Raw genomic sequence first — 15,260 nt, 5'->3', positions numbered from 1 at the left:
ATGTCGAAATTGTGTGCTTTATATGTGTATGATGATCTATGTAGTTTTTTTAGTCTGTATAAATTCGAGGCGGATATTTAAAAAGCACGATTGCGGAGAGGTTTGATCATTGTCCATGGACACATTCGGACGCATCTGCGAAGCATAGAGCCCCAAATTAGTTAACCATGGTTACAAATGCTCTTTTTAGTTTAAATTTTCAATTCATGGCAACGACGTATAATATTTTCAATTTTTCATCCACGTCCTCATCAAAGTACGGTTCGATGGCATCTTCGTGGGTGGTAAGCTTCGTAGGAGAAAGCTGAGCCACATCTCCGTACTGCCATGGCTTCCTTCCCTCTCTTCTCTCTCCTCCTCTTCTTGGCCCACATCTCTCCCCACGCGTCGTCGGCGGCGGAGACGGTTCTGGCGGGTGACCTCCTGGACGCGGCCCGCGCTTCGGGGTTCGCCGCGTGGCTGCGCAGCGTGCGGCGGCGCATCCACCAGCACCCCGAGCTGGCCTTCCACGAGTACCGCACAAGCGAGCTCGTCCGCGCCGAGCTGGACACGATCGGCGTGTCCGACTCCTGGCCCGTCGCCCAGACCGGTGTGGTAGCCACGATCGTCGGCGGCGGCGGGGCTGGACCCGTTGTCGCGCTCCGGGCGGACATGGACGCGCTCCCCTTGCAGGTACGCACGCTACCCGGTTCTGAGATATTTTCGTTGTTCAACTAGGGTCGGCAAGTTTATTTTCCAACAATTTGATCGACTGCGAATTGGCACAACATTCCGTTGACCACGCTTTTCAAAGTATGCCACTTAATCACCACTCCATGATTTTGCTACAATGAGAAAGAGATGAGAAAATTGTAATCAGGGGAAGAAGACAGGTCCAATCCAAAGAAGAGGTAAACTGAAAAGATCATGCCTATCAGCTTGTGGCGTTCTTAGAAAGGGGATTATACTGTGGCCGGCTCAACATTATTTGTAGCAACCTGTCTCCTCTATCCCCTGACACCCAATAGTACCTCACCACCCATACTTTTTTCATATAATTTTGAAGCTTCAATCTATTTTATTTTTTGAATCAGAGAGTCCAATTTATGACCTACTCCAGTTATGACCTGCCTCTTCTATCCCCTGCCACAATATGCAAACAAATCATAAACTGAAAATTTGGATCAAAAGATAGAATTGACACAAACTTTGGAATCACCTGAAAAAGAAAGGGTGGGTAGGCCAGTATTGCACCTTCTACTCCAAAACACACCCTGTCAACTGTTCATTTACAGGTGGGCCACTATCCAAGTACCCCACATATCATAAGAGTAAACTAAGTGAGTGGAGGGGAAGGAAAGATATTTTATCTGACACAGTATAGGAAGTACGAATAATTGTAAATACTCCCTCCATTCCATAATATAGTGCGCCCGCATTTTTTGAGATTTAAGTTCGACCATAACTTAACCAATGTGGATGACTGCGGCGGCAGCAAAAATTATACCATTGAAAACTTCTTTCGAATACGAATTCAATGGTATAATTTTTGCTCCCGTCACAGTCGCCCACGTTGGTTAAATTTATGGTCAAACTGAAATCTCGAAAAGCGCGGGGGCACTACATTATGGAATGGAGGGAGTAGCATTTTTTGGTCTTTTTTGGGCACGGATATTGTGGGATGAGCGGACGGCTCCGGGACACAGTAGAAACACCAATCTCGTGGCGTTCTGCCTTGTATTGCTATGGAATTATATGCATCATTATGCGGTTTTACCATCTCGATTATATGCATCAAATTGTATGTTAGTGTTCTAATTAAATTCTGGTAACAGTATTGGCCAATTCCAATATGTATCTCGTCCAGTAGTGTTCTAATTAAAATATTTGCATTGTTGTTCTGTTAGGTGGTGAACTGGTTACACTAACTAAGAAACCAATCCGGACAATAGCCTATAGCAATCCTACATCATATCCATCATGTCATCATAGAATTGAATGAATGTTAACTAATCTAGAAGTGGGGCAAATATTGTAAGCATGACCATGGAGAAAACGGAAATATTATCTCCACTTGTAAATAGGTGATAGAAAGCGTTTAGTCAAAATTATGTAACTTTGAGACGTTTAGTCAAAATTTGTTAAGATAACTATGAGTTAGTGCTGCCATTAGCATGAAGTAACGTTCTGCCATTAGCATGAAGTGGCGTTGGATAATTAGTGCTTAGTGCTAGAATTCAGAAGGACTAGAGTCCTCTCTTGATTATCCATTATCTATTCATTTGTAACTGATGTTGTAACTCAAGCTATATAAGCAGAGCTCTGGCCGGTGATGTGTATCACGGCTTAAACAGCAATACCTTAGTTTACATGGTATCATGCACGTGGCGCCTGTTTCAAGCCATAAAGGGACTTCTGAAGTTTGCATAGATGACGAGGGAACCGCTGATCGATGTAGCCCGGCGGTTGATACATGTACACGTCTTCAGTCAACACACCATGCAAGAATGCATTCTGAAAATCAAGTTGTCGCATACTCCATTGATGAGTGACTGCAAGTGATAACAGAACACGAATTGTAGTGGGCTTCACGACCGGACTGAAAGTATCATCATAATCAATTCCTTGGCGTTGTTTGAATCCTTTAGCAACTAGACGAGCTTTGTACCGATCAACAGAGCCATCAGCCTTGTGTTTGAGCTTAAAAACCCATTTACTATCAATTATATTGAGTCCTGGACGAAATGGAACCAAACTCCAGGTTTCATTCCGATGCAAAGCAGCCATCTGGTCATCCATTGCAGCCTTCCAAGATGGATGCCGTGCAGCTTCAGTGTAGTTGGTAGGACCGACGTTGTCGTTTGAAGATGTTGTGCACACATACGTAACGGTGCCATCAGTGCGGATGTACGGCTTAACAATGCTGGACTGAGACCGAGTGTGCGGCCGCATCTGCTTCGGGACAGGAGGCGTCGGAGCCGCGGAGTCAGCGGCCGCGGAAGAACATGAGCTCGAGGTGGCGGGAGAATCTGAGCCAAGAGACGACCCGTAAGTGTCAGAGTCGGCCGCTGCAGATCCACGCGATGTTTGTTGAGAAGCCACTGTTGTTTCATGATCCATGCTTTGAGGCACAGATGACGTTGACGCCGAATCAGCAGCAGAATCTGCATGAACATCAAAAGAAACAGACTGCACATCGGCCATTAGATCATTAGAACTATTAGTACTTCCGCTTGGGGCTGGAACATGGGGTGGTGAATGTGTGATGGGAGGGAAAAGTAGGACGTATGGGAGTGTTGATGAATTGGCAGGTGCAAGCGTAGCTTCAAACTTACGAGCAAATGGAAAAACCCCTTCATCAAAAACCACATCACAAGAAATATATATGCGTCCAGTACTAGCATCAAGACACTTATATCCCTTGTGGTGTGAACTATAACCAACAAAGATGCATTCTTTGGATCGGAAAGCAAGTTTTCTAGAATTGTAAGGGCGAAGATGTGGCCAACATGCACAACCAAATGATTTCAACATCAAGGATCTTGGAGTATTGAGGTACTTCCTTGGCATTGAAGTTCAGACTGTTGAAGGTGGTCTTGCTCTTTGCCAGCGCAAGTATATACTTGATCTTCTTAAGAAGGCCAACATGGCAAACTCCAAGCCATGCATTACACTGATGGCAACAACAGAAAAGTTATCCAAACAGTATGGGACACCCTTGTCTTCAATTGAGGCCACACGCTATCGCAGTGTGGTTGGAGCACTTCAATACCTTACGCTGACGAGGCCTGATATCTCGTATAGCGTAAATAAGGTCTGCCAGTTCTTACACTCGCCGACCGAAGCTCATTGGACAGCCGTGAAACGGATCCTGCGATATCTTCAGGGAACATCGTCATATGGACTCCTACTCCGGCGTTCTCCATCCGTTATGCTCAGTGCCTTCTCTGACGCTGACTGGGCCGGGTGCCCAGATGACCGACGATCCACCGGTGGCCATGTTGTTTTCCTTGGTGGTAATCTAGTTGCATGGAATTCTCGAAAGCAGCCTACTGTTTCTCGTTCAAGTACGGAAGCCGAGTACAAGTCCGTAGCAAATGCAACAGCAGAGCTTATGTGGATACAGGCGTTGCTTGGAGAACTTGGTATTCCAGAGAACAGACCGCCGTCCTTGTGGTGTGATAATATTGGCGCGACGTATCTCTCCATGAATCCAGTTTTTCATGCTCGCACGAAGCATATCGAGATTGATTACCATTTCGTGCGTGAAAGAGTTGCGAAAAAGGCACTTGAAATTCGGCATATCTCAACTCATGATCAACTCGCAGATATACTAACCAAACCATTGATGAGTCATCAGTTTGAAAGGTTCAGAAGCGATCTCAATGTGCTCCCCGCATTTCGATCGAGGGGGGATGTTAAGATAACTATGAGTTAGTGCTGCCATTAGCATGAAGTAACGTTCTGCCATTAGCATGAAGTGGCGTTGGATAATTAGTGCTTAGTGCTAGAATTCAGAAGGACTAGAGTCCTCTCTTGATTATCCATTATCTATTCATTTGTAACTGATGTTGTAACTCAAGCTATATAAGCAGAGCTCTGGCCGGTGATGTGTATCACGGCTTAAACAGCAATACCTTAGTTTACAAAATTATGTAACTTTGAGACGTTTAGTCAAAATTATGTAACTTTGAGACCTATATATAAGATTGGTCATTGCTGAGATGATTGGTTCAAATATCATTGTACTTATCATGAAAATTATTTTCTTAACATCAATTTTTTTTACTTTTTTTGAGCTAGTCACATTTTATTTATTGCTAACATATCTATATTAAAAGGTACTCTCTCCGTTCCAAAATACTTGACGTGGTTTTAGTTCAAATTATTTTGGAACGGAGGGAGTAACATTCAAGTAGAATGTTGGAGATAAGTAACAGCCAAATTTGAACATCTTAGAATGGTTCTGAAGAAATAGTATTCTACTACGTCAGCCGTTTATACACCTTTGACAGTGCCCTTCATTACACACTGAACAATTATACTTTTCTCACCACTTCACAGGAACTGGTAGATTGGGAATACAAAAGCCAGGAGAGTGGGAAAATGCATGCTTGTGGACATGATGCTCACACATCAATGCTTCTCGGAGCTGCTAAGCTACTTCATTCTTGGAAGGATTACATCAAGGTATTAGCCATTGTGTGGTCCTCCTAACACCAGATTTCTGTAACCTAACTCGGCAAGGCGTCAACTAGGGGGGAGGCAGCGCCCGTAGCCGATCGAGGTGGGCTGACCCAATTCGGCAGCACGCGCTGCGTTCGTTTGCTGGCTCCCTTTTTTTTTGTTTGTTTATGTTGTTGTTTTACGATTTTTTCCTTTCCTATTCTTTCAGGGTTTTTTTTTTCGTTTTTTTGTCTGTTTGTTTTTTTGTCTTCTTTGTTCTTTGCTTTGAATACATGGTGAGCGATTCTTTAATATATGATGAACATTTTTTTAATACACAGTAAGCATTTTTGTAACATATGTTGAACATTTTTTTAATGCACACTAAACATTTTCATAATATATGGTGAACTCTTTTTAATACACGATGAACATATTTTTAGTATACACTAACTAGGTTTTGAATATTTAGCTCCGTAAAAAGCTGATTTTTGAGGAAAAAAGGACTAAAAGCAAAGAGGAAAAAACCCCACTAACTCCAGAGTGGGTCGGCCCATTTGCCCTTGCTTTTCAGGCGTTGCCTCCCTAGTTGACAACGCGTACAGGCGTCCAATAGGAGGTCTCACCTAACGCACGATAGTTGCTTTTTGTTTTCGTCAGGGTACCGTCAAGCTTGTCTTTCAGCCAGCAGAAGAAGGATATGCCGGGGCTTACCATGTCCTAGAAGAAGGTATTCTAGATGATGTGTCCGCCATTTTTGGTCTGCATGTCGACCCAAGTCTTCCAGTGGGTACCGTCGTCTCCAGGCCAGGGCCATTCATGGCAGCATCGGGACGGTTTTTGATAACGGTCACTGGGAAAGGCGGTCACGCAGCAATGCCACACAATGCTGTCGACCCCATCGTCATGGTATCCTCTGCCATCATCAGCCTCCAACAAATCGTAGCTCGGGAGATCGATCCCCTCGAAGCCGCGGTATGTGATCCGCATAGAATGCGTGTATTAGCTTGCATTATACTGTCTCAAGTGTCCAGTCTATGTACGTTTGTCTTAATTTGTGCATCAGATAGGAGGTGTTCCTTGGTGAATGATATGGTATCGTTTACATATTTTTCAGGTCGTCTCAGTAACATTCATGAAAGGAGGTGATGCTTACAATGTCATTCCTGAGTCAGCTTGCTTGGGTGGCACCTTCAGGAGCTTGACAACAGAAGGTCTTTCATATCTTAAGAAGAGGATCAAGGAGGTAAATCAATCAAATAAACACTTTCCGTCTCCAACATATCTCAGAAGCCGAGCTTAAACCAAAGATGTGCAACCGGTAACTTTATGCTTCTTTGGAAGATTGTGGAAGCGCACGCCGTCGTGAGCCGCTGCACTGCCACCGTCGACTTCATGGATGAGGAGCTCCGGCCATACCCAGCTACCGTCAATAACGAAGGGATGTACGATCATGCCAGATCAGTGGCAGAGGCTATGCTTGGAGAAGGCCACGTCAAGATGGGTGGCCCAATCATGGCCGCGGAGGATTTCTCCTTCTACACGCAGAGATTCCCAGGGGCATTTTTCATGATAGGAACCCGCGACGAGGCCATGGCAACCGCGGTGCATCCACTCCACTCCCCCAACTTTGTGATCGATGAGGGTGTGCTCCCGTTGGGTGCTGCCTTCCATGCTGCTGTGGCGATGGAGTACTTGAACAAGCGCGGAACCGTGGCAAACTAAACTAAATTACTGATGTTCGCTTGAAATTTAGGATGCCGCAGTTGGCAGCCTGCCGATAATTGTTAGGTCGGGTGTGGGCATTCATAGGTACGTATGAGCATAATAGTTGTTAGGATGTGATTGCGACATGGAGCTAAGCTTATGAGTGTTTACTGTTGTAAGAGCCTAACCTCAGTTTTCATTGTGCAAAGCTTTGCACGGCGTGAGTTGGCCTGGTTATGCAACTCCTTCCATTCGAAAGACAACTCGGAAAGTAAACGTTAGTCTCCACTTTTTAATTGAATATATTGATTTGGATACAAAACACTATTATCCTTTTGATAGAAAGAGTACCTTCTAATCTCCACCTTTAACCCGCATTGAAATCCGTAAACTTTTCTGAGATTAAATGCACAGAATCACCACAATCATGTCACAATTAGCGAAAAACCATCACTTTACGAAACGTGGCATTTCGCACCACATCGAATTTTTGACCGTGCCAAAAAACATTGACCTATTTTTTGGGCACGTTTTGACGTGTGTAATTCCTCGTGAGCCGACAACGGTAACGGTGCGGCGTAAATGACTGTAGACTGCTTTGTCGGAACAAATCCGAGCGCTCTCTTCCCCAGTCACTCAGTCTCCCACCCACCTCACTCTCTCACCTCTCTCGCGGGGCGTGGCGGCGGCGACATCTGTCGAAGGCCGTGTCGGATCCATTGACGATGGTGTGGTGGGTACAAAGCATCAAGCGCGGATGGCGGTGGTTAGCGGCATGACAGGGGCACCCGCTGAAGGAAATATGCCCTAGAGGTAATAATAAAGTTGTTATTTTATATTTCCTTATATCATTTTTTTTGAACCAGGCATTACCCCTTTCCATTGCAAGCAACGGAAATACAACCAGTTCCGAATACAGAGTCAGGAGGAGGGAAAAAGGTAAAGCGAGTTCAAGCATTACCAAGCATTTCCTCATATCATGATAAATGTTTATTATTCATACTAAAATTGTATTAACCAAAAACTTGATACATGTGTGGATACATAGACAAAACATAGTGTCCCTAGTAAGCCTCTACTAGACTAGCTCGTTAATCAAAGATAGTTAAGTTTCCTAACCATAGACATGTGTTGTCATTTGACGAACGGGATCACATCATTAGGAGAATGATTTGATGGACAAGACCCATCCGTTAGCTTAGCATAATGTGTTGGGGAACGCAGTAATTTCAAAAAAATTCCTACGCACACGCAAGATCCATCTACGTGATGCATAACAACGAGAGGGAAGAGTGTTGTCCATGTATCCTCGTAGACCGTAAGCGGAAGTGTTATGACAACGCGGTTGATGTAGTCGTACGTCTTCATGATCCGACCGATCCTAGCACCGAAGGTACGGCACCTCCGCGATCTGCACACGTTCAGCTCGGCGACGTCCCACGAACTCTAGATCCAGCTGAGTGTCGAGGGAGAGCTTCGTCAGCACGACGACGTGATGACAATAATGATGAAGTTACCGACGCAGGGCTTCGTCTAAGCTCTACAACGATATGACCGAGGTGGAAATCTATGGAGGGGGCACCGCACACGGCTAAACAATCAACTTGTGTGTTCTAGGGTGCCCCTCCCCACGTATATAAAGGAGGGAGGGGGAGGCCGGCCTGCCCTCTCTAGGCGTGCCAAAGGAAGGAGTCCTCCTAGTAGGAGTAGGTCTCCCCCCTTTCCTAGTCCCACTAGGAATAGAAGGAAGAGGGAGAAGGAGAAAGGAAAGGGGGCCCGTGAAGGAAATATGCCCTAGAGGCAATAATAAAGTTATTATTTATTTCCTTATTTCATGATAAATGTTTATTATTCATGCTAGAATTGTATTAACCGGAAACATAATACATGTGTGAATACATAGACAAACAAAGTGTCACTAGTATGCCTCTACTTGACTAGCTCGTTAATCAAAGATGGTTATGTTTCCTAACCATAGACAAAGAGTTGTTATTTGAGTAACGGGATTACATCATTAGGAGAATGATGTGATTGATTTGACCCATTCCGTTAGCTTAGCACTCGATCGCTTAGTATGTTGCTATTGCTTTCTTCATGACTTATACATGTTCCTATGACTGAGATTATGCAACTCCCGTTTACTGGAGGAACACTTTGTGTGCTACCAAACGTCACAACGTAACTGGGTGATTATAAAGGAGCTCTACAGGTGTCTCTAAAGGTACATGTTGGGTTGGCGTATTTCGAGATTAGGATTTGTCACTCCGATTGTCGGAGAGGTATCTCTGGGCCCTCTCGGTTATGCACATCACATAAGCCTTGCAAGTATTGCAACTAATGAGTTAGTTGCGAGATGATGTATTACGAAACGAGTAAAGAGACTTGCCGGTAACGAGATTGAACTAGGTATTGAGATACCAACGATCGAATCTCGGGCAAGTAACATACCGATGACAAAGGGAACAACGTATGTTGTTATGCGGTCTGACCGATAAAGATCTTCGTAGAATATGTGGGAGCCAATATGAGCATCCAGGTTCCGCTATTGGTTATTGACCGGAGACGTGTCTCGGTCATGTCTACATTGTTCTCGAACCTGTAGGGTCCGCACGCTTAAGGTTTCGATGACAGTTATATTATGAGTTTATGAGTTTTGATGTACCGAAGGAGTTCGGAGTCCCGGATGAGATCGGGGACATGACGAGGAGTCTCGAAATGGTCGAGACGTAAAGATCGATATATTGGACGACTATATTCGGACATCGGAAAGGTTCTGAGTGGTTCGGGTATTTTTCGGAGTACCGGGGAGTTACGGGAATACGGGAGAAGAAGTATATGGGCCTTATTGGGCTTTAGGGGAGAGGGAGAGGCAGGCCGCGCCCCCCCAAGGCCTAGTCCGAATTGGACTAGGGGGAGGGGCTGCGCCCCCTCCTTCCTTCTCTTCCCTCTTCCCCTTCCTTGTTTCCTACTCCTACTACATGGAAGGACTCCTAGTTGGACTAGGAAAGAGGAAATCCTACTCCCGGTGGGAGTAGGACTCCCCTAGGGCGCGCCATAGAGAGGGCCGGCCCTCCCCTCCTCCACTCCTTTATATACGGGGGCAGGGGGCACCCCATAGACACACAAGTTGATCTCCAAGATCGTTCTCTTAGCCGTGTGCGGTGCCCCCCTCCACCATAGTCCTCGATAATATTGTAGCGGTGCTTAGGCGAAGCCCTGCGACGGTAGAACATCAAGATCGTCACCACGTCATTGTGTTGACGGAACTCTTCCCTGACACTTTGCTGGATCGGAGTCCGGGGATCGTCATCGAGCTGAACGTGTGCTAGAACTCGGAGGTGCCGTAGTTTCGGTACTTGATCGGTCGGGCCGTGAAGACGTACGACTACATCAACCGCGTTGTGCTAACGCTTACGCTTTCGGTCTACGAGGGTACGTGGACAACACTCTCCCCTCTCATTGCTATGCATCATCATGATCTTGCATGTGCGTAGGAAATTTTTGAAATTACTACGTTCCCCAACAGTGGCATCCGAGCCTAGGTTTTATGAGTTGATGTTATGCACGAGTAGAACACAAGTGAGTTGTGGGCGATATAAGTCATACTGCTTACCAACATGTCACACTTTGGTTCGGCGGTATTGTTGGATGAAGCGGCCCGGACCGACATTACGCGTACGCTTATGCGAGACTGGTTCTACCGACGTGCTTTGCACACAGGTGGCTGGCGGGTGTCAGTTTCTCCAACTTTAGTTGAACCGAGTGTGGCTACGCCCGGTCCTTGCGAAGGTTAAAACAACACCAACTTGACAAACTATCGTTGTGGTTTTTGATGCGTAGGTAAGAACGGTTCTTGCTAAGCCCGTAGCAGCCACGTAAAACTTGCAACAACAAAGTAGAGGACGTCTAACTTGTTTTTGCAGGGCATGTTGTGATGTGATATGGTCAAGACGTGATGACATATAAGTTGTTGTATGAGATGATCATGTTTTGTTAAAGTTATTAGCAACTGGCAAAATCCTTATGGTTGTCTCTCTATTGCATAAGATGCAAGCACCCAATAATTGCTTTACTTTATTGCTATGCGATAGCAATAGTTGCAAGAGCAATTGTTGGCGAGACGACCAAGTGACGACACATTGATATAGATCAGAATGATGGAGATCATGGTGTCATGCCGGTGATGATAAAGATCATGACAGTACTTTGGAGATGGAAATCAAAGGCGCAAGATGATGATGGCCATATCATGTCACATATTTTGATTGCATATGATGTTTATCTTTTATACATCTTATTTTGCTTAGTTTGACGGTAGCATTTTAAGATGATCTCTCACTAATTATCAAGAATTGTTCTCCCTGAGTATGCACCGTTGCGAAAGTTCTTCGTGCTGAGACACCACGTGATGATCGGGTGTGATAGGCTCTACGTTCAAATACAACGGGTGCAAAACAGTTGCACACACGGAATACTCAGGTTATACTTGACGAGCCAAGCATATACAGATATGGCCTCGGAACACGGAGACCGAAAGGTCGAGCGTGAATCATATAGTAGATATGATCAACATAGTGATGTTCACCAATGAAACTACTCCATCTCACGTGATGATCGGACATGGTTTAGTTGATTTGGATCACGTAATCACTTAGAGGATTAGAGGGATGTCTATCTAAGTGGGAGTTCTGAAGTAATATGATTAATTGAACTTAAATTTATCATGAACTTAGTCCTGGTAATATTTTGCAAATTATGTTGTAGATCAATAGCTCGCGTTGTTGCTTCCCTGTGTTTATTTTGATATGTTCCTAGAGAAAATTGTGTTGAAAGATGCTAGTAGCAATGATGCGGATTGGATCCGTGATCTGAGGTTTATCCTCATTGCTGCACAAAAGAATTATGTCCTTGATGCACCGCTAGGTGACAGACCTATTGCAGGAGCAGATGCAGACGTTATGAACGTTTGGCTAGCTCAATATGATGACTACTTGATAGTTTAGTGCACCATGCTTAATGGCTTAGAATCGGGACTTCAAAGACGTTTTGAACGTCATGGACCATATGAGATGTTCCAGGAGTTGAAGTTAATATTTCAAGCAAATACCCGAGTTGAGAGATATGAAGTCTCCAACAAGTTCTATAGCTAAAAGATGAAGGAGAATCGCTCAAGTAGTGAGCATGTGCTCAGATTGTCTGGGTACTACAATTGCTTGAATCAAGTGGGAGTTAATCTTCAAGATAAGATAGTGATTGACAGAATTCTCTAGTCACCATCACCAAGTTAGTAGAACTTCATGATGAACTATAGTATGCAAGGGATGACGAAAATGATTCCCAAGCTCTTCATGATGAAATCGCTGAAGGTAGAAATCAAGAAAGAGCATCAAGTGTTGATGGTTGACAAGATCACTAGTTTCAAGAAAAGGGCAAAGGAAAAAAGGGGAACTTCAAGAAGAATAGCAAGCAAGTTGCTGCTCAAGTGAAGAAGCCCAAGTCTGGTCCTAAGCCTGAGACTAAGTGCTTCTACTGCAAAGGGACTGGTCACTGGAAGCGGAACTACCCCAAGTGATTGGCGGATAAGAAGGATGGCAAAGTGAACATAAGTATATTTGATATACATATTATTGATGTGTACTTTACTAGTGTTTATAGCAACCCCTCAGTATTTGATACTAGTTCAGTTGCTAAGATTAGTAACTCGAAACGGGAGTTGCAGAATAAACAGAGACTAGTTAAGGGTGAAGTGACGATGTGTATTGGAAGTGGTTCCAAGATTGATATGATCATCATCGCACACTCCCTATACTTTCGGGATTAATGTTGAACCTAAATAAGTGTTATTTGGTGTTTGCGTTGAGCATAAATATGATTTGATCATGTTTATTGTAATATGGTTATTCATTTAAGTAAGAGAATAAATTGTTGTTCTGTTTACATGAATAAAACCTCATATGGTTACACACCCAATGAAAATAGTTCATTGGTTCTCGATCATAGTGATACACATAATCATAATATTGAAACCAAAAGATGCAAAGTTAATAATGATAGTGCAACTTATTTGTGGCACTGCCGTTTAGGTCATATTGGTGTAAAGCGCATGAAGAAACTCCATACTGATGGGCTTTTGGAATCACTTGATTATGAATCAGTTGATGCTTGTGAACCATGCCTCATGGGCAAGATGACCAAGACTCCGTTCTTCGGAACAATGGAGTGAGCAACAGATTTGTTGGAAATCATACATACTGATGTATGTGGTCCGATTAATATTGAGGCTCGCGACAGGTATCATTATTTTCTGATCTTCATAGATGATTTGAGCAGATATGAGTATATCTACTTGATGAAACATAAGTCTGAAACATTTGAAAAGTTCAAATAATTTCAGGGTGAAGTGGAAAATCATCGTGACAAGAAAAGAAAAGGTTTCTACGATCTGATCGCGGAGACAAATATTTGAGTTACGAGTTTGCTCTTCAATTAAAACATTGTGGAATAGTTTCACAAACTCATGCCACCTGGAACACCACAGCATAATGGTGTGTCCGATCGTCATAACCGTACTTTATTGGATATAGTGCAATCTATGATGTCCCTTACCGATCTACCACTATCGTTTTGGGGTTATGCATTAGAGACAACTGCATTCACGTTAAAAGGGCACCATCTAAATCCGTTGAGACGACACAATCTGAATTATGGTTTGGCAAGAAACCAAAGTTGTCGTTTCTTAAAGTTTTGGGTTGTGATGCTTATGTGAAAAAGTTTCATCCTGATAAGCTCAAATCCAAATCGGAGAAATATGTCTTCATAGGATACCCAAAGGAGACTGTTGGGTACTATTGGAAATATGCCCTAGAGGCAATAATAAAAGTGTTATTATTATATTTCTTTGTTCATGATAATAGTCTTTTATTCATGCTATAACTGTATTATCCGGAAATCGTAATACACGTGTGAATACATAGACCACAATAAGTCCCTAGTGAGCCTCTAGTTGACTAGCTCGTTGTGATCAACAGATAGTCATGGTTTCCTGGCTATGGACATTGGATGTCGTTGATAACGGGATCACATCATTAGGAGAATGATGTGATGGACAAGACCCAATCCTAAGCCTAGCACAAAGATCGTGTAGTTCGTATGCTAAAGCTTTTCTAAATGTCAAGTATCTTTTCCTTAGACCATGAGATTGTGCAACTCCCGGATACCGTAAGAATGCTTTGGGTGTACCAAACGTCACAACGTAACTGGGTGGCTATAAAGGTGCATTACAGGTATCTCCGAAAGTGTCTGTTGGGTTGGCACGAATCGAGACTGGGATTTGTCACTCCGTGTAAACGGAGAGGTATCTCTGGGCCCACTCGGTAGGACATCATCATAATGTACACAATGTGATCAAGGAGTTGATCACGGGATGATGTGTTACGGAATGAGTAAAGAGACTTGCCGGTAACGAGATTGAACAAGGTATCGGTATACCGATGATCGAATCTCGGGCAAGTACAATACCGCTAGACAAAGGGAATTGTATACGGGATTGATTGAGTCCTTGACATAGTGGTTCATCCGATGAGATCATCGTGGAACATGTGGGAGCCAACATGGGTATCCAGATCCCGCTGTTGGTTATTGACCGGAGAACGTCTCGGTCATGTCTGCATGTCTCCCGAACCCGTAGGGTCTACACACTTAAGGTTCGGTGACGCTAGGGTTATAAAGGAAGATTGTATGTGGTTACCGAATGTTGTTCGGAGTCCCGGATGAGATCCCAGACGTCACGAGGAGTTCCGGAATGGTCCGAAGGTAAAGATTTATATATGGGAAGTCCTGTTTTGGTTACCGGAAAAGTTTCGGGTTTTATCGATTACGTACCGGGACCACCGGGAGGGTCCCGGGGGTCCACCAAGTGGGGCCACCAACCCTGGAGGCTTGCATGGGCCTAGAGTGGAAAGGGACCAGCCCCAGAGTGGGCTGGTGCGCCTCCCACCCTTGCCCAAGGCGCAACTAGGAGGGGAGAGGGCAAACCCTAGGGCAGATGGGCCCTAAGGCCCACCCCAGGCGCGCCTCCCCTCTCTCCCCCTCTTGGCCGCCCCCCCAAGTCCCATCTAGGGCTGGCCGCACCCCTTGGGGTGGGAAACCCTAAAGGGGGTGCAGCCCCCCCTTCCCCCTATATATAGTTGAGGTTTGGGGCTGCTAAACATATGAGAACTTCTCCTCTTGGTGCAGCCCTACCTCTCTCCCTACTCCTCCTCTCCCGTGGTGCTTGGCGAAGCCCTGCTGGATTGCCATGCTCCTCCACCACCACCACGCCGTTGTGCTGCTGTTGGATGGAGTCTTCCTCAACCTCTCCCTCTCTCCTTGCTGGATCAAGGCGTGGGAGACGTCACCGGGCTGTACGT

At 44.7% G+C, this 15,260-nt stretch overlaps 1 protein-coding gene across 1 annotated transcript; it reads left to right on the top strand.

Annotated features, from left to right (window-relative positions):
- Window positions 1-269: 269 nt before the first annotated feature.
- On the top strand, window positions 270-7,128 carry LOC119300583 (IAA-amino acid hydrolase ILR1-like 7). The gene is made up of 5 exons (XM_037577499.1): window positions 270-672; window positions 5,044-5,169; window positions 5,806-6,120; window positions 6,263-6,391; window positions 6,490-7,128. The coding sequence occupies exons 1-5, from the start codon at window positions 328-330 to the stop codon at window positions 6,868-6,870; spliced, it is 1,296 nt and encodes a 431-aa protein (XP_037433396.1). The 5' UTR covers window positions 270-327; the 3' UTR covers window positions 6,871-7,128.
- Window positions 7,129-15,260: the final 8,132 nt, after the last annotated feature.

The sequence above is a fragment of the Triticum dicoccoides genome, chromosome 5A (assembly GCF_002162155.2).
Source record: "Triticum dicoccoides isolate Atlit2015 ecotype Zavitan chromosome 5A, WEW_v2.0, whole genome shotgun sequence".
NCBI classification, from domain to species: Eukaryota; Viridiplantae; Streptophyta; class Magnoliopsida; order Poales; family Poaceae; genus Triticum; species Triticum dicoccoides.
Note: the sequence above shows the minus strand (reverse complement) of the source record. Positions and strands in the feature narration are given on the sequence as shown.

Bases quoted from the DNA above. Each gene is read 5' to 3' on its own strand.
- LOC119300583 (XM_037577499.1), top strand. From the start codon at position 328: ATGGCTTCCTTCCCTCTCTTCTCTCTCCTCCTCTTCTTGGCCCACATC. The intron at 673-5,043 runs GTACGCACGCTA...ACCACTTCACAG, and splicing joins TGGACGCGCTCCCCTTGCAG to GAACTGGTAGATTGGGAATA. The intron at 6,121-6,262 runs GTATGTGATCCG...CATATTTTTCAG, and splicing joins TCGATCCCCTCGAAGCCGCG to GTCGTCTCAGTAACATTCAT.